The sequence below is a fragment of the Carex rostrata genome, chromosome 14 (assembly GCF_964058835.1).
Source record: "Carex rostrata chromosome 14, lpCarRost1.2, whole genome shotgun sequence".
NCBI lineage: Eukaryota > Viridiplantae > Streptophyta > Magnoliopsida > Poales > Cyperaceae > Carex > Carex rostrata.
The window spans coordinates 9,135,060-9,155,436 of NC_135931.1; the positions used below are offsets into that span (position 1 = coordinate 9,135,060).

General features: G+C 32.7%; 1 protein-coding gene across 1 annotated transcript; it reads left to right on the forward strand.

The window, feature by feature from the left end:
• Window positions 1–13,660: 13,660 nt before the first annotated feature.
• On the forward strand, window positions 13,661–18,156 carry LOC144565291 (alpha-soluble NSF attachment protein-like). The gene is made up of 9 exons (XM_078315004.1): window positions 13,661–13,857; window positions 15,146–15,195; window positions 15,624–15,696; window positions 16,640–16,719; window positions 16,935–17,086; window positions 17,195–17,354; window positions 17,438–17,485; window positions 17,575–17,655; window positions 17,806–18,156. The coding sequence occupies exons 1-9, from the start codon at window positions 13,713–13,715 to the stop codon at window positions 17,884–17,886; spliced, it is 870 nt and encodes a 289-aa protein (XP_078171130.1). The 5' UTR covers window positions 13,661–13,712; the 3' UTR covers window positions 17,887–18,156.
• The last annotated feature ends 2,221 nt before the right edge of the window (window positions 18,157–20,377 follow it).

Consider the following 20,377-nt stretch of genomic DNA (forward strand, 5'->3'; position numbering starts at 1 on the left):
CTAAGAACTATGAGAAGACCAACCTCATCAGTGTGTTCAAGGGACTTAGAATATACTAGAATATCTTTCCAAGTGTGCCATTGGTGCATTACATCTTGGCTTTTACCTAACCAGAACCAAACCTGTTGTGCTAATGGACATAGTAAAAACAAATGGTCTATTGATTCTTGTTGACAGCAAAATTGGCATTGGGTGTTACCAGTCCACCCTTTCTTGATCAGGTTGTCTTTAGTTAGTATAGTATTATGAGAAACTAGTCACATAAAAATCCTAATCTTAGGAGGAATTGGTAATTTCTACCATAGCATAGAATTTATAGGTTGAATCCCCCCTCCCCCCCCCCCCAAAAAAAAATTAAGAATTGTATACATAGAGTGAGTTGAAAACTTCCCTGAGCTCGCCCATTTCCATTCTATTTTATCACAATCCAAAGTGAATGAAGTGGAGTTGATGAGGAACAAAAGATCCACCCACTCCTGAAAATCTACCCTTACTAAGTCTATCCTAAATTTTACACATTGACCTTGAGAATTTATAACATCAGCTAAAAATATATCTTTATTTGTACATTTAGAGAATAAGAAATAGTATTTAACAGCCAGAGTACAATTTTGGAACCACTGATCTAGCCAAAATCTAAGCTGAGTGTGAACACCTGGAGTATAGGATGTATTAAAATCCCCTATATGACTAAGTTTGAGCAAAGTAGACCAGAAATGAGATATGTAAGTAGAATGATTCAAAATGTATTTATGCAGTATAAGAGTTTTTCAAGGACTAAGATACTCATTATTTTTAAGTTTCCACCACCATTTGAGTAAGAGAAAGATGTTCATTTGTCTAAAATCTAGAATTCCTAAACCTCCAAAGGCTTTTGCTAATCTAGATGCATACCAGTCTATTAGAATGTATTTTTTTTCTTTTTGGAATTTCCTTGCTAGAGGAATCTTCTTCTCACTTTGTCAATTGCTTTGATGACTGTTAAGGGAATTTTATAAACAGACAGTGCATACAAAGGTACTACAGAAAGGACTGAGTTAACTAGAGTTAGTCTACCTCATATAGATAGCATATTATTTTTCCAAAGTTGTAGTTTACTCTCTATTTTATCAACTAGAAAGGCCCAATCAGACACTTGGAGTTTTTTATAATGTAATGGCAAACCTAAGTATATAATTGGGAATTCTCCCCAGAAGCATCTAAAGATTTGATCAAGAACTAATGTCCTATCTACATTAAGGTCATACATTTCAGTTTTATCATAATTAACTTTAATACCAGACAATGATTCAAAAGCCAACATGACCCACCATGTAGCTTCCATATTATGTTCATGGGCTGCCAGGAACAAAATTGTGTCATCTGCATAATGACAATTAGTAATTGCTCGATTATCTACACATAGAGGTCCTAATCCTGTAAGAACATTAGCTATTCTACCCTTTGAAATTTTTTTGCTAAGTGTGTTAACAGCCAAAATATAAAGGAAAGGGGAGAGGGGATCACCCTGTCTAACTTCCCTTTTACAATAAAAATAATCTGTTAGCTCCCCATTAATATTTAGACAAGATTGAGAACTTTGGAGCCAGTGGGTAATCCACTGGATCCACTTAGGTCCAAAATTTCTACTGTGCAAAATCTCTAACAGATAATCCCAATGTATCTTATCATATGCTTTTTCAAAATCTATCTTAATAAATACTCCTGATTGTTTAGTATAATAGCATGAGTGTAATATTTCTTGACTAAAGATCATATTGTCTAAGATGTATCTATTTTTGATGAAAGCAGCTTGACTAGTATCTATTATTCTATCCATTACTACTTCTAATCTAAGAGTAAGTAATTTAGACAGTATTTTAAAACTACAATTAACTAAACTAATTGGCCTAAACTTCTTAATTAGTGTAGCATCTTTCTCCTTAGAGATAAGACATATGCATGACTTATTAATGCAATGTAAATTTAACCTATTTTCATAAAAGAAATGAGTAAGGATCATTAAATCAGATTTAACTAACTCCCAAAAGAACTGGTAGAACTTAAAGGTGAAACCATCAGGGCCAGGAGCCCCATTTGGTTCTGAAGCAAAGACTGCTAGTTTAAGTCTGCCTCTGTGAAAGGTTGTTCTCATTTTCATTGTCAATAGATGAAGTCTTAAAACATACATACTCAGAGACACGCATAATAGTGTTTTTCTATGGAGATGGAAAATCTATCCACCTGTTTTATCAATTTGCAAATTCTTACTCGGTTAGTTCAAACTTCAAAGAATGAAATTGGTTGATATCATGATGATATTAGATAGTATAGATATCATTATGAGAGCATAGATAATTGATACGATATAAGTACAAACTATCAATTTTTTTCTCTAGTAGTATTAGATAATTGATACAATGTAAGTATAAACTATCAATTTTTTTTTTTTACATTAGAATTTTTCAAAGAAGTTTATAGACTGATATATATTGTATCATATTGAGAATCACAATATGAATTGTACCAAGACAAATTGCTACCTGATATAGTAAACTTCTAAAAAATATACTTATTTATAATAACTAATATAAAAAATATAACTTGCACTTTTGTGTAACTAAACAATTAAGTTAACAAAATTTTAACAATAATTATATCCAAAATAATAGAAGAAAAAAAAGACACATCTCATAATAGGTGAAACCACAACAGCAGAGGGAAATTCCGATAACTCAGTTCATGTCTCAATTTTTGTTGAGAAACTTCATGAGATGTGCAATACTGCACACCAGACAACCAGATAAACAATTTGCTTACAAATTACAACACTTGTTAATAAATATCGATCACATACTATTACTGCACTAATACACACAATGCAGGACAAAAACCATACCCACTAAACCCTGAAAACTTCAAATGTCCTCCTTGCTCTAATCTAGGTTCTAGGCAAGAAAAATTCAAAAATGAGATTAGAATAAATTAAGATCTACTCTTACACAATATATATTAACAACCATTTAAAATTAAATTAAACTGCGTTACGTGACACTTTCGCATGTTCCTGCTACTTGTTCCTGCTACTTCCACTTTAATATCTAATTTGCTCTGAATATTTTACATATTATAAAGTTAGCAATAGCACATTCCAATTTTTAAAATGAATAATCATTGAAATTGTTCTCATTCGTATTTATTCATGCAGACACATTTTAATCTATTGAAGAGTGTTCTTGTAGACTGCACACTTAAAATTCTCTGAATGAGTATTAGTATTGCAATTTCAAAATCTCTCTTCAGAGAAAGCATACGGGAAAAATTGGAGCAAAAAGAAAAAAAAATGTCCTCTTTAATAAGATTTATGTTGGCTAATATATGAAATAATTGAAATCAACATACAGTTGTTGCGTTACTGAAATTGTTGGATGTTATGGCTAATGTACATTTTCAGAGGCTATGTACCAGTAATTTGGTACTAGACTTCTGTTGAATGATTTAATTTTTATTGAAATTGGTGAAACTTACCCACTTTTATCAAAAAAAAAAAAAAAAAATGAAATCAACATACATCACAACACTTGAGAAAATGATCACTTAATAATTAATATGCATCACAACATTTATGAAAAAATATCACTTGGCTTTTATAATGGTTCCAAACAATTCTGCTTTTCTAACCAATTATTGTATGTCGACATCTGATATTATTAAAACTTCAACAAAAAAAAAACATTTGATATTATTAAGAGCAGCCAACAATTGAGCAATTGAAAATAAGATATCAGAGAAAATCAAACCATTTTTTTCTTAAAAAAACAGTGGTTTGATTTTGTATGATTCTCAATTTCAAAACCCAAAAATCTTGTATATAAGAAGTAAAATAATAGCAAAGAAAAAAAAATATTGGAAAAGAATCAAGCTTAGTGAAGATAAGATATTGGAGAAAACTAAACTCTTAACAATATATACTTGAAAAAGTTTAGTTTCCTACAATTCTTACATTCACTGCCAGACTTTATAAATATATCTATTGAGGTCTAAATATTTGTATGGTTCTTAATTATTTATAGAGAACCTGATCTTGAAATGGAAAACATGTGATATGTTACTTTTTGAGTGAAGATGCCAGTGGTACCAAGGCAAAAGAAGCATGAATTCTCTGAGTGAAAAAAAAAAAATCTTCTGTGGCAACTGGTAAGAAGTATCACCTGATCTTCATTCAATAATTTTTGTTATTTCCTTTTAATTAGATAATTAATTGTTCTAATATTTACATGTACCGAAATTCTGACATTTTTTTTTTCAGCTCCGAGAATCGTTCTTCATATACCATATACCATATATGCATCCACAAAATATATATTGGATCTTCACCCTGTTATGTAGTTAATATTAATTTATCACGAGTTATTACATTAACAGATAAATTTACACAATGATTTCTATTTGGTTAGCCATCATGTGTTATTATATTTTTGGAGACATGTCTGTTCCAACATTCTGGCAGTCGTTCTTTGTCAAATAATAATAATATTAATATTAATTAATAACATTTTTAACATGCACTAAATATTATAAACTAATATAAATTTATAATAGGACCGTTGGCATGTTTTTTTAAAATTGCAAGGTCTTTTTATGGAAAAGAACTTTTAGCGGTTTATGAACTTTGATTAAGAAATGAACAACACAATTGGGTTCAAATCCAGTGCGGTACCATACCGTGTAAAATGAATTTTAAATCGGACTTTCTATAATTTAAAATAGTCACTAAAATTTATTTTATCCTTACAATACAGCAGCATAACACGGTATATTAAAGGACTCAGATCCTAAAAAACAACGGACCAATTCAGGAATTCATATCTGCATTAAAGGATCCCGTGCATTGTAGCCTTATAGGCATAGGCTGGATCCGTCCGGATTTTAATCGAACGGTTAGGAGCTAAACTTAACGGTATGCTAAATAGATGCGGTCATGCGGACTCCCAACTCAGGGGATCCGAATTCTTTCTGTGGTGTGTCCCACCACGTGGGGTCCTGGTTTTTTAGTAGGAGGTGTGATTCGTGTGAAGTTGAATGGTGCTGATCAATCAATGTTTTATTTTATCCGGAAATTTCTAAATTACCATCCTAAACTTTTATAATTCTGATTTTATCACTGTTTTAAGAAAAAATTTAAAACTTGACACATGCACAGACTGAATCTGAGCACTAGTTTTGAAGTGATTTTTGTGGGTTTTTCTTTCTTTCTGTTATGTTCTCTTTTTACAAATTCAGTTTACGCACATGTTAAGTTTTGAATTTATTCTAAAACGGTAGTAAGATCAGAATTATAAAAATTTAAGGTGGTAACTAAAAAATTATCGGATGTTTTATATAGGCTTAAAGCCTTAAACTGAGAATAACTGTGCTGCACGATTGGTTGTATAACAAGAGTTGCATAAAATATGGCTAAAATATCAAAATGATTAATGATCAGACTTCGCCGACCTAGATCAGATCTACTGATTGGTTTCTCTTTGATCCAACGACAGAAATCACTTTCATTTCTTCAGTAATGCGCGGTGGCAGTCGTGTATTACTTGGAAAGGAAACAAATCTGTTGTGATTTTTTAAGAATTACAAAATCCTGCATAGAAAATAATAGCCTTTAAAATTTGTGCATTTCAGAAAGAAGAAAGATGGATTCGAAATAACAAGGTCGATTCTCAAAGAATTACAGCAGAGTTATTTCCAGTTGAAAGGTTTGAATCATAGTACCCAACAAAAATACAAACATGTTGCGTCTTATAAAATGAAAGTTATGAATATATTTTTTTTTGATACCTATTGTTCACTATTAAATACATCATAAGTAAATCTTCTTTCTCTTAAGAAATTTTTTCGCATAAATAAAGATTTAATTCAATTATTTCTTTAATTATTTCAAAATAAAGATTTAAACAGTAAACTGATTTTCTTATTTTGTGCTATTTTATTTTTAAAATTATCAGCTCAATATTAAACAATACAATAACAACAAATGTTTTAGTTCCAAATAAATTAGAAGCTAGAAATGAAATTCAATCGGAATCACAAAACTAAGGTAGATAACAACAACAAAAATAGTAGTAATACTAATAGTAGTAATAATACTAATAATAGTAATAATACTAACAACACTATTACTTGCATTATAAATCATAGAGGTCAAAGTCCTAAACCCTACGTTATTGGTTTTGTCTTAAAAGCCTTAGGACCTTAAAGCCTATAATACTACCCCTAAATCATGATTCCTAGGTTATGGTTCTGGTAGATAGATCACTAACTTTCATGCGCTCTTGTTTAAAGCCAGGGGCGGAACTAGAAAATTTAGATGGGGGGCTGAAAAATAAAATGTAAAAATGTATAATGTGGGAGTTGGGATTTGAACCCAAGTTCTCCCACATCCTAACGAGCAACTTTAACCGCTAGGCTATAAGTAAACATTTGATTTTTATATAACGGGGCTAAACTATATAAAAACGTAAAGAAAAGAGAAAATTAAATTAAATTTTAACATACATAATAAAAAAAAAATTAAAATCATGGGGGTGGCTTAGCCACCTTTGGAGCACACTAAGATCCGCCCCTGTTTAAAGCTAACTTTTTAGATACATGTTGGATTGTGCTATAATATAATTGTTTGTTTGACTGGATTTGTAAAACATATATTTATTGAATTTAATAATTTTCTTGAGTTGAAATATGTGCAGGTTCATAAGATTTAGAATTGCAACAAGACTATTGAAACTCTTTTATTTATCTTTGAAATAATTGACTGTATCATTATTCCAATGAAGGCTTGGACTTCAAAATCAATATCTACTCTTCACAAACTTTTCGAAAAGTGGTAATATGTCAAAATTGGACACTCGAGCTCCGAAATACGTTAGTTTGAAGATTACTAAAATTTCACAACACTTGATAAGTATTGTAACGGCTTCCTCAACGGATGTCTCTGAAAGGTTTGGCAAAAATTTGGATCTCCGAAATAAATTAATTCATTGTACAACGGTTAGCACTTTCCAGCACTATGCACCTTTTGTACTTTGGCATCCGTTTAGTCATACAAACTCCGATTTGAGTGAATCAAAGCTTGAAATTTCTAAGAGACTGAGATATACAACTTTCATGTTTTAACTTTATGAAATTATGAAGTGATGAGTCTCTATGGGCCATAGAAGGAAGACATCAGATATAGTAATGTTTATAAACTTAGATTTGCTTCTCTCTCTCTCTATATAACAACAAATATTAGTTTTTCATTTGATGCACCAGCCGCCAAAACTCTTATTTCTTGCTGAAAAATAGAGCCTATTTGGTTGCTTGATCTTGAAACTTCAATACTCATTCAACAACCGAAAATCTTCTCCGCCATACTCTATCCATTGTAAGAATTAGAGTGATTTGTGAGAGATCTTTTATTTACTACAAACACTAGAGCGTTTGTTGCTCGCTCCTTCTACTTTAAGTCTTTGTTGCTGGCCTTGTTCAACCTTGAGCTTTTAGTGCTTGTGAGACATTTATATGCTCGAGCCGTGTGATTTCTCATGAGCTTTGTAAGGGCTCACTGGTTTACACCTTGTACTTTCTTTCTCGTTGGGTAAAGAAAGGCGTGCTATCTCGAAGGTCACAAGCCCCGGAGACGTAGGCGTTAGTGCTGAACTCTGTAAACAACTTTCGTGTCAAGTGTCTCTAAACTCTACTATTTATTTTTCATACACTTGTTTAGTTTAAAGTTATTCTTGTTTCCGTCAAGAATAACACATATGCACGTTAGTTAAAAGTAACTTAGTTTAAAATTAAAAAATACCCATATTCACCCTCTCTAGGTGTATTTGGGATCAATATTACATTCTGAAATTTTCGCAAAAGAAAAATACAATAAGAAAATATATATACTCTCAAGTTGGAATATTCTTGCAAATGTAGTTTTTACAATACTTTTTTGTTCAAATTGGCTACCAATTTTTTTTTAATTGAATTTTTTTTTCAAATTTAAATTTTTAGAGAAGTTGACAACAAATTTTAATAATAGAAATCATAGACTGGACAACCTTTGTCCAAATGAGCTTTTATTGCGTCAATCATAAAAAAACAAAGAGAGACAAAAATGAAATTTCGATGCCAAGCCTCTTAGAGCCAGAATCTCAGGAATGAAAAAGCAGCAAAATTGCAGCCTTCAATCGAATATTTCAAATCTTCATGAATATAATTAGAGCAAACTTAATTAAAAAAAATACAAGATTTTATTTTCGTCCCAAGATTGAAATCGTGTTTAAAGATGGCAAATACAAGATTTTCTCCGAAATTTTTATTAATATTCAAAAAAAATATATAATTTCAGAAACTACCCAAACCGTAAATTTTTTTACAGGTTTTAGTCTTAACTTTATGCAAAAATTTATACCGGTTAGAAGCCAACTAAAACTGCAATATTTTTTCTGTCCGAGGCTATATATCACACCCCAGCGCCATTTCTACCTCTAAACCCCTTGGCCCTCCTCTCTGCTTGTTTCGGATCTCTGACGGTCTAAATCGTCTGATTGATTGGCTATTCAGTTAAGGTATTTTTAATTTTTTTAATTTTAATTTTAATTTAGAATATAATAAATTTGTTTATTCTAAATAGTTTAGAATATTGTCCGAATAATTTAGAAATTCCAAAATGGTTTAGAATAATTTAGAATATTCCAAAATAGTTTAGAATATTGTCCGGTTAATTTAGAAAATTCCAAAATTTCAAAATTCCAAAATGGGTTGAGTTATGGGTTCAGAGTTCCAACTGGTACTGGATCGGGATCGAGTCTCAGGGATCTGACTGGGTGCAAGGGTCTGACTATTCATGTTCAATTTGGAATTAAAATCGATATTATTCGGTTCCAATTCCACAAATAACTCAAGAACATGTAACCTTTGTGGGAAAGTCGCCACAATTCCTAAAATAATTTCGAACGATTGCTGATTTGTTACCGGTGCTAATTGGTAGTCACGTTGGCCATCGGTAGACATATTAAACTGGCTTGGATTTCTAAATTTGCTTCACTAACATTATACCAAACCAGTTTATAAATCTCATTCTAGAGAGAATCAAAGTTATGATTCACAGTTAGCGGTAATAAGTATTTAGCCCGGATACTATAAAAGATCCTCTCATCATTGTATTGGATTTGTCGGAAACATATTATAAGATTGAATATAATATAAAGAAACCATTTATTTGACATTCACACAAAATTATGAAAAAATATATTTAAATAAAAATAAAAGACACAAATGAGAAAAAATAGATATCCAAATAATAAATAACAATAAAAGAAATAACAACAAATGAAAAAAAAACAGATCAAATATAATATGAATTTTTTTTTGAAATATCGATCATTGCGGTTTAATATCTAATTCTCATAAGCAAGACATGTTATTACACGATTTAGAGGAGAAATAATATGTAAATAAACAAAATTGGGAAAGATATGATTAAATGATTCAAATAAGGATTTTCTTTACTGATGTGGTGTTTGCAATACAAGCAATAAATCCTAATTTACGCTGAATTCGGTTGCAAGTGTACAACCTTGTCGAGTAGTACTTAGGGATCGTCTCCGCAGGGACAAGTTGGAATATCAAAGTCTAACCTAACAATTTAATTTAGTAAAAGAAAGTAAAAAGGTTTTTGTTTGTTCAAAGGTTGGTTTGTTTGCGATTAAACTGAATTAAACTAAAGTCTTTAAAGCAAAATCTGATTTTTAACAAGTATGAGAAATTAGGGTTTCTTAGGGTTCCTATCCACTAGTGTTACGACTAATTGGTTTGCAAATTTTGTTCTTATATTTATGAAGGCACAGTTGGATGTTGTAGGTACAAAGTGATATCTCTATATTAATACCATCTTTAAATTAGAATAAACGTCACCTCTCGGTACTTGGCTACTCTAATCTAAAGTCATTAAGTTCTTACTGTCCCAATTGATATAGAAAACTATCTTTCACCTCTCGGTACTTGGCACAATTTTCTAAACTATTAGGTAAAGCCCGTATAAGACAAGCATCACCTCTCGGTACTTAGCCTATCAAATACCTTATTCCTTATGGTCTGGACCTAATATTTAATTTCTCAATTGCAAATACAAAATACTAAGATTTCATGCGATTTCGATTAAGTCTTCACAATCAATTAAAATAAATAATAGATCATAACAAAGAACAAAAACATATGAAACAAAACCAACTAAATCATAACAAAAGTTTCAAGTACAACCCTAATCAACCCTAGAAAAGCCCTTAGCCAGTCATGGCTAAGACACAAATGAAATCAAAAGAGTAAAAGAGTTCCAAAGGAAAGAAAATATTAAAACCGGTTGATCAATGGTGTTCTCTCCTCCCTTCTTCTCTCTTCCTTGCTTTTCCTTGCTTTTCCTTGTTCAAAACCAGAAATTATCTCTAAGAAAAACGTCCTTAATCTATTCTACAGGTCTCCTTTTATACCCCCTAGCGAAACCTAGAAATAAATTCCTAAAAATAGCAAATTCGGGCTCTGAACCGCCTTATTGCGGGCTGCAATAACATCTATTACGGGTCGCAATGAGTGGAGGCAGTTAAAAATTTGTCGCGCAGAAAAACTGTAAACTCATTTCGGGCCGCAATGGATTTGGTTGCGGGCCGCAATGAAAGTGCAGGAAATGAAGAGGCTCTGACTTGTTTGGTTGCGGGCCGTAATAGGTTCATTTCGGGCCGCAATGAATGTTGACAGTTGCTCCAATCTTCGTGCTGACTCACCCGTTTTACTTCGTTAAGCTCCAAACACTTGATTACCTGTAAAATAAACATAACTAGGGCAGTAACTTGAACTTTTGGACATTTCTAACCTAATTATACCTAATTTCAACAAAACTTGGCTTAATTTACATACCTAACCCTAGGTTTCAATAGATACAATTTTGGCTTATCATTTACATATATATTCAGATCGGAAAGATATGATTGTTTCCATCAGCACAAGATCTATTATTCATCTATTCACAAATATACAGTAGCCCTAAACAAAATCCGAAAATATATGATAGTTTCAATTTTCATTGTCGAAACTATGGATGAAGAGGAGAAATGAAATGGAGGAAACAATTTAATTGCAAGAATTGGAGATAGTTATAAAGAGAAATAAGGAAACAAATTGTTAGGGATTCATTCAATTTTAATAGTGACAAATTATGTAGCAGTTCTTGTGGCGAGTTTGTTTTTAACTAAATTTAGAGTTCTATAGATAAAATAGATGTATTTAATCGAAAGAATATATATTATGTAATTGAAGGGCTGATATTCAATTTGAAAGTTCATCTGTCAATCTCAGTCGTTGGCGGATCAGGACAACTACGTGCATAATATAAGAATGGAGATGTTTGATTTATATTTGAAAAATTAAATATAGATATTCGATATCTAAATATCTATGTAGATAAGAATACTAATATGATTTTATGTTTCAATTATTTATATTTGAATAATAGAGAATTATTTTTATAAATTATAATTAGAAATTTTTTTTTTTATGAAACCAACATGATTACTTTTTTTTTTTTACAAAAATCATAAGAACCGAAATGTCTTTTGGGTCCCAGCCGTTTTCACAGATTTTGAGAAAAAAATACGTTGAAAAATTGTAAAAATATATGGGATCGAATTGTCATTTTGGTCTTCAAAATTTTTTTTTTGAAACCGAAATGACATTTCAATTCTTATGATTTTTGTAAACAAAAAAAATAATCATGTTGGTTTCATAAAAATCTTTTTTTTTTTTTTCTAATTATAGTTTATAAAAAAATTTCAATAATAGATATAAAAGATAGTTTTACCACTGGTCCACTACTGTATGATCCGTTCCCTTTTCATCCCTAATTCCTTTCTTTATTTTTTTTATTTTTTTTGCCATTCAATGCCCAGGCTTGAATAGAGGTTTGCTAATATACCCTAAACGGGTTATCCGAACCCGGTCCCCCCATACCTATTATCCGAGGTACTCGTATCTGTGCCCGGGTATAGGCGGGTAAATGGGTACACGGGTACGGGTTTGAGATGGACCGGACACCAATATTTGGGAAAAGAACCGCACAACCCGTACCCGCCTTATCTGTACCCGAAACTCGCCTACCCGAACCTGTTGTACCCGTATCCGCACCCATTTACCTGAACCCGAATCCTTTACCCGTTCTACCCGCACCCTTTACCCGTTTAACTCGTACCCATTAACCCGTTTAATTTTAAAATACAAATTAAAAAAAAAAATTCCCGCCGGTAAAAAAGTAAAAACATAAAAAAAAGAGAAAAAAGGAGTAAAAAATCAGAAAAAAAAAACACAAAAAAACACAAAAAAAAACACAAAAAAAAACAAAAAACGGTAAAAAAAACCAGAAAAAAATCCATACCCATACCCAAGGTACCCGTTACTCCTACCCGAGACGGGCACGGATATGAAACGAATAAAGTAAAGTTTTTAAAAAAAATACCCGTTCTACCCGTTAGAGGTACCCGTACCCTACCCGAGAGCACAACACTGGGCTTGAAGCACCCTTTTCTTTAGTTACTTTCTTTCTTTCTTTTATTTTTTTTATTTTTTTTTATGAGAAAACTTTTAGTTACCTTCTGTGCAAAGGAACTGTCCATCTTCTCAGTCCACCACTCCTCACTAGGGGTGATTAATGAGCGAGCATGAGCGAGTTAGGGTATGCTCATGCTCGCTCATTAAGTAAATGAGCGAGTTGTTAATGAGCGAGTTTAAATGAGCGGATAAATGAGCGAGTTGTAAATGAGCGAGTTTTTAATGAGCGAGTTATGAGCGGCTCACGAGTTATGACTTATGACTCATAACAAAATTATATAGTGTGCCCACGCATAACAAAATTTGTTAAAAGTCATCATAACAAATTGTTATAATTTATTTAAAATAAAATATAATAAAAATTCAACAAAAATATAATTATATTACAAAAATAGAATAATCCAACAGAAACTAATAAAAATTCAACAGCTATCGTCTTGTCGATTTTGACGGTCCTACTTGTGACATACGGATAGATATTTCCTTGTCACATACCTACAAATTTGTATTATGAAAACAATAATGAAAATTCATCTAAAACAAGCAACAAGGATTTTAAATTGCTAGTTTAGAATTAAACCTTCATCTTAAACAAGCAACCTTGGTTCTGCCGATTTACAAAAAAATAAATATGAAATCATGAATATTAGTATATTACACAAGATTAAATGTTACATTGTGCTCACTATATTACACAGGATTAAATATGAAACTATGCTCACTATCTATCAATCTTAATGAGGCAAGGTTGATGTTACACAGAATTACACATGATTAAATGTGACAGGAATTAGATGTGACAAATTCTTAATGAGCGAGTTGAGTCATGCTCATGCTCGCTCATTAAGTAAATGAGCGAGTTGTTAATGAGCAAGTTTAAATGAACGGATAAATAAGCGAGTTTAAGCGAGCTTTTAATGAGCGAGTTATGAGCGGCTCACGAGTTATGAGCGATTTACTCACCCCTGCTCCTCACAACGCGCAGAAGCAACTGTTTAGTGTATCACGCCCGATAAAAGAGAAGGAGAAAACGAAACAAAGAATATAATATTGGTCTGGTCGGAAGGTTGGTCCATTGTTATTGCACCATTTCCAAACAGACACAAGCTAACATGGAAGATTACGCGGCGAAAGGTGATGAGTTCGAGAAAAAAGCTGAGAAGAAGCTGGCGGGATGGAATCTCTTCGGTTCCAAACAAGATGACGCCGCCGATCTGTACGACAAGGCCGCCAATCAGTTCAAGCTCGCCAAAAGATGTAAGCGGATCACTGGCTCAGATTCTACTGTTTGATCATTTTCATCTGAAATTTTTATGCGATTGTTAATCTGAAGGGGGAATGGTTGGAAATGTCTGGATTTCCCTGTGCACTGGGAAATTGATGGAAGTGAAACCACTTTGTTCGCTCAAAGTTAGGGCACCGCTGCAAATTTGGCGTCTAAATTTAAGATAAAGCTCACATTTTTATGGAGAACAGAAGGCATTTTGCAATCTCTATCCTCTACATTGTTATTTTTAATATCTAATAGTACTTCTAGTTAATTGGAGGAATGATTTTAGCAATCTTTCTACATTGCTATTATCACCCTCAGATTGCCCACTATCCAGAGTGCGACTTGTGTTAATTCTGTTATGTAGAGTGCAAAATAAAGTGTGTACCTTGTGCAAATTTCTCTCTAGTGTTAATCCTGCATAAATTTGAATTTCTGCATGTTTAACAATTGTAGATAAAAATGCTGGACAAAGTTGTATGCTTTGGTTGGTGGGCAATCGAGGGGCAAAGATCAGGGGCGGAACCAGAATTTGAGTATAGGGGGTGCTAAATAATATCATTATTATTTTTTGGAATCGATGCTATAATTTGTAATATGGAATTGTTGTTTTCAATTTAGGAATTGTCTGATTAGTCGGTGCTATAATAAAATACCATTTGTTTATTGCAATTTCTAATTTGGAAAGGATTTTATTTTTGCCATCTTCCAATGCGCAAAGACGGAAGGCCCACTAGTCCAAATAGAAATGAATTTAATTATATTTTTTAAAATTTACATTGAAGCCATCTAATTTTGAATATTTTTATAGGGGGGCTTATACATGTAAAATGAACAATATAATACAATTTCTATATACTTGGTAATAAAAAAAATTTAAGTTGGGGTGGCTTAGCACCCCCCAGATACACCTATGTTTCGCCCCTGGCAAAGATGCTCTGGGTGACTGTTGCGTGTCATTTATGTCTTTAGTATGATCAAAATGCTATTACTTGAAGAATATCAGAATTAACTGAGGCTCAGTTGAGGCTTAATTTACCTGAAATATAAGTTCCTTCAATGTAAAACTGAAAAATTATGACATTCGGATTGGTGTTTACCTGCTTGTTAATTAGCGGTTTGATTTTGTGATCCTTGATCTGCACTTAGTATCGAGAATTGAGAAGGGGTGGGTTTGCACGTTGAGACAAATTAAATGAAATAAGTTAGATATGAGATTTAGTGATGGATCAACTGACTTACCTTAGTTACCTATATTGTTACTTCACTTTTTAGGGGAAAAGGCTGCTGCAGTATATATCAAACTTGCCAAATGGCACTTGAAGGTCAGTAAATTCAAAATTATTTTCATAGTGATTATGATCACAAAAATGTCTCTTATAGACATCTCAAGGTGCAAAATGCATTTTTTTTAATAACTGTTTAGGTTAATTTATTACAACCATAAGATAGAACCTAGGATATTCTATTCCTGTGATAAATCTGTTTTCCTTCTTCATTTGGACTTCATATGTAGAAGTTTACTAGATTTTACACTTTAAACGGAGTTCTCGCCTTCAATATCAGTTATTTTGTTACCAAACGGATGTTGTAGTTTAGTACAGATTGATATTTTTCTGTCTTTTTCTGCTTGGAAAATGCTATGGTGATTTGAGTATGGAAACACTAATTGTTTTATCTTGTCTTAGATCTATTATTGCAATAAGTGGACTTATTTGCCTTTATTTCTTCTTTATGTTTTATTACGCAACAGATGGAAAGCAAGTCTGATGCTGCCAGAACCTATGTAGAAGCTGCAAACTGTTATAAAAAATACTCCATTCAAGGTTTTATTTATATTTTTTAGTTAATTACTATAGTTTCATTACAATAAACGGTTCTCAGATTTCAAAATAAAAAATGTTTGGCTAACTACGGGCAATCGCTTTTATCTTGGCCTTTTCCTTTTTTGGAAAATCAGTCTGATATCTTGCTGTATTGTTACTATTGTATAATATACCCCACATTTTTCAGGTTTTTAATCATAACTTACCATATTTTTGGATTATATGCAATTAACACTTCATCTTTTGGGTAATTTGCCAACATAAATTTACCACTGGAACTTGTGTTTACTCGAGTGCGAAAAAAAGAAAGAAAAGAGAAAAACTAGATCTCCTAAAATTTGAGAGTTCTGGACTTGGTTTATTTGTAAAAAAACGTGTCAATCTGAAGACTAGTATTCATGAACATTATCCTTGATTTTGTATTCAAATTATGCTTAGTAACAAAAAAGGAAAATGAGTGTAACACCAAAATAATTAGCATTTGCAGCGCATACCCATACAAACACACTAGCTAACTGTAGTTTGCTAGTTGCAAGTATCTTAAAATTCTGATGTTGTGAGATATTGTCAGTATTATTTGTCAGTAGAATGCTGGTTATTATTTGCAAAACAACATTATAAACAATTTCAAGTAAGTTTGGAACTTGAAAATATTTTTTTTTTCCTTCTCTTTTAAAAAAAATCTTACTGTCTTAGTGGAGATTGAGGAATTCTTTGTGAAATTAGGGTCAGAAGTTTCAGTAACAACTAATGTAGATTATACATCAGGTTTTGCTAATGGTTCGGTGATAGATGCAAATATCTTGAAAACATTGACTGTTGGTTGCAGTCAGTCAAAATTTTGGGTATTGTTCAAGAGTATTGTAGGGGTAATTCCTTATTCTCTCTTAATTATTAAATCAAGCTTAATAGTAGGGTTAATGCACTGCACTATTCTTTATAGATGCGGGACAAGCTCTCAGTCAAGCTGTTTCTCTTTTCTTGGAACAAGGCAGCTTGAACATGGCTGCCCGTTATTGCAAGGTACCATAACTCAACAGTTCACTGATTATTTCCACATAACTATAATATTCTTAAACCTTGTTGGGTTTTTAAACTATCATTTGGGTGGATCTCAGAATTGTTATTTCTTCCCCGCAAACCAAAAAACCCATTGGAAAAATTGAGTTCAGTTCGACTCGAGATGTTATGGTCTTGCGAATTTGTATTGTTTTTTTTAAACTTTACTATTTATATAGGAACTGGGGGAGATATATGAGCAAGAGCAAGACTTGGAGAAGGCAATGGATTTCTTTGAGCGTGCGGCTGATCTGTACATAAGTGAAGAAGTGTCATCCTCTGCAAACCATTGCAAGCAAAGAGTCGCACAAATTGCTGCCCAACTTGAACAGTAATATTGTCGCACAAATTGCTGCCCAACATGTAAGATGCATTTATTGAACTTTCTTACTAGCATGCTAACATATCTACAAATTCCCCCCCCCCAAAATCTGTCCAGGTATCCAAAGGCAACAGAAATATTTGAGTCAGTAGCAAGTCAGTCAATGAAAAATAATTTGCTGAAGTATGGTGCCAAAGGATTTCTCCTCGATGCTGGTATCTGTCAGCTATGCAGGGGAGACGTTGTTGCTATCCACAATGCCTTGGAGCGTTTTCAGGTTCTTCTTTAAAAATTTTCTTTTACTTCTTTGGAAAAGGTAATGTTGTTGTAGGTAATAAATCATTTGTGCAAATTTTACAGGATATTGATCCTACCTTCTCTGGCACGAGAGAGTACCGCCTTTTGTCTGTAAGATCTATTATCCATCGGGCCCAATTACTTTTGGACTTCTGTTGTAATGTAATCATGATCAACTGAGAATTTAATTTGTATGCCAGGATCTAGCTGCTGCCGTGGATGAGGGAGATATTACCAAGTTCACTGATGCCATCAGGGAGTTTGACAGCATGACCCGTCTGGTATGATTTTCTTTTCTATTCCTTTTTATATATATATTTTCATTGTTGTATGGCAAATCTGATTTGCATTTATACTTATTTATGATATTTCTCTACTTACCGAGTGTTGCGTGACAATACACTGATTAGTTGATATAATGTATGTTGTAGGATCCTTGGAAGACAACCCTTCTTCTTAGAGCAAAGAATACACTTAAGGAAAAAGAGGAAGACGAAGATGATCTTACATAGATATCATATAATATTGAGTTAACAAAAAAAATCTATCCTCTAATTATGGCTGTTCTACATGTGATTTTTCCACGTGTGATACCATTTTATTATCTGATTTTACATTTCTTTCTTCGTTTAATTCAGCTGTTCTTTCTGTTCTAATTATGGTTGTTCTTCATAGATTTTTACTGTTTTTTTTTAAAATTAGCCTATACTTTTGCAAGTTGTCTTAACTCAATACTTGCGTTGTCCACAGCTATAAGAAATATATCTTTTAAAATGTCCTGTATACATGTTCACTGTATAGAATAAAAGGCAAGAAATATGTGTTCGTCTCGATTACGAATATAATTGATAGAACAACAAGAAATAAGATATATTTTGCTTTTTTATATCGATCGCCTACAGAGCATTTGCCTTTTCGTATTCTTCGCTCCATCATACGGTACTAAACAAATGGTCATACAAAAAAATATGATCCCTGCGTTTTTTTGTTTGTTTTTAAACTTAAAAAAAAAAATTGTAAAACAGAAAAATAATACATTCTTTTGTAGTTTGATATTGATCGTACGACATAAAGCTAGATTGAAGAAATTGGTTTACGGTATTTAATATAGAAACAAAAATATAACAATCTTTTTTATGCTGATTAAACAATACACGAAAAAAAAAATTCAATTAATGATTTCTTTTCTATAAATTTAATTTTTTATATATTTTGTATTTATTCAAATTTTTTTCCACAATATTGACGAGAAAATAAATAAAAATATTATTTATAAAGATTTTTTTTTCTTCATGAACTTTAATGACCAAATACAAACAACATAAATTATTTAAAAACGTAACAATTGCATAAAGTTAATGTTAAGTAGATAGACATTTTAAAAACATAGTTAAGACAAGCAACATCAAACGAAATATAATTATGTCATACTGAAATTTTAGTGCTCCCCTTATCAGATGGCCTCGCATATCGTTCTACAGCTTGCTCCCCTTATCAGATGAAGACTGTTGCTCTTCTCAATGCTGTTCAGGCTGCTCATGGCCTGGGACAGTCCCAATGGACTTCTTTGTGGATTTGAGATGCTGGTAAAAACACTACGAGCACCGGATGCCTTACAGTTTGCGGACTGGCACGCTTACACTGAACTCATGCCACTCGCGCAGCTTTTAATCACACGCCCCCAATACGGATGCGGCTATATACCATGGGAAGAGGATTGTCTAGCCCACAAACTCGCTAATCGGGCATGAATAAAACGATTCGACTACATCGGATGCACTTTCCCTCTCTTCTCGATAACCTTAGAGGTGTGATTGTAGTTCAAAGTCAATCCGATAGCCTTAGAGGTGTGTGTTCACCAACTCTTCTTGGTGAACACATCACACACTAGTTTTGCTTTTTCTATGTGTGCGCGCGCTCGCCTAAGGGCTTTTCACAAAAAAATAGTGCTTAATAAATTGTGCGGGGTTCAATGTAAAAATGTTTTAATATTTATTTCAATCGTGAGTTTATATAATGAGATGGGCTACGGTGAGTTGCAAAGTAAAGCGACTATTTTACTTTATACTCATATTTTGCGATTTAAAAATCCAAACGACCGATCCGAACCTCTCAACAAGATTTTCATATTGAAATGTGCTTCTAGACAAAATTTTACATTTTTTTAAATTTTTTTACTATTTATTAAGCAATTTTGAAAATCGCTGATCCGATGGTCGAGAAATTTTTACTTTTTTTTTTATTGTTCACATCAAAACAGCACTTTTCAAAATTGCTTAATAAATAGTAAATTTTTTTCAAAAAATGTAAAATTTGGTCTCCAAGCACATTTCAATATGAAGATCACATCTAACGGTTCGGATCGGTCGTTTGGACTTTCAAAATGAAAATACGGGATAAAGTAGAAACACATTTTACTTTGCAACTCATCGTAGCTCATCTCTTATATAATATCTAATGATGCAATATTTTATTGTGAGGTTATAATATTTTATTACAATTTATCTCATCCAAATCCGGATCCGTGCCTATTCGGGGGCAGCGCAGGGCCCAGTATTATTTGAGCTTCAAGATTCGTGCAGAATGTTGAACGGTTCAGATTTTCCAAAAAGTCACGCAAAATATGAGATATCTCAGAGGATGCGAATCCCCCCCACCCATCACCACCCACACAAACTGCTGGATGGTGACTGCTTCTATATAAGAAAGTCTTATGTAACCCTTAAACAAAGAATGTAAATACAATTATTGTCCCTTTATTTTGATCTCTCTTTATCTTTCAAGCGGCCATTTTTATTAATATTCCTAAAACAAATCAAAATTTTAAAAATGTCCCTGCTCCCAATTTTTTTTTAAAAATGCCCTGACCGCCTGGGCCTAGGGCGGCCCAAAATACACAGTGAGGCGCCATGGGCTGTGGCGGCCCATACCACAAGTGAGGCGCCACAGGGACTGGCGCCCCATATCCCATGTGAAGCGCCCCAGGGACGGGCGCCCCACTGC

Excerpts from the sequence above, each read along its gene's own strand:
- LOC144565291 (XM_078315004.1), top strand. The coding sequence starts at position 13,713 with ATGGAAGATTACGCGGCGAAAGGTGATGAGTTCGAGAAAAAAGCTGAG. Across the intron at positions 13,858-15,145 it reads GTTCAAGCTCGCCAAAAGAT|GGGAAAAGGCTGCTGCAGTA; the intron begins GTAAGCGGATCA and ends TTCACTTTTTAG. Across the intron at positions 15,697-16,639 it reads TAAAAAATACTCCATTCAAG|ATGCGGGACAAGCTCTCAGT; the intron begins GTTTTATTTATA and ends TATTCTTTATAG.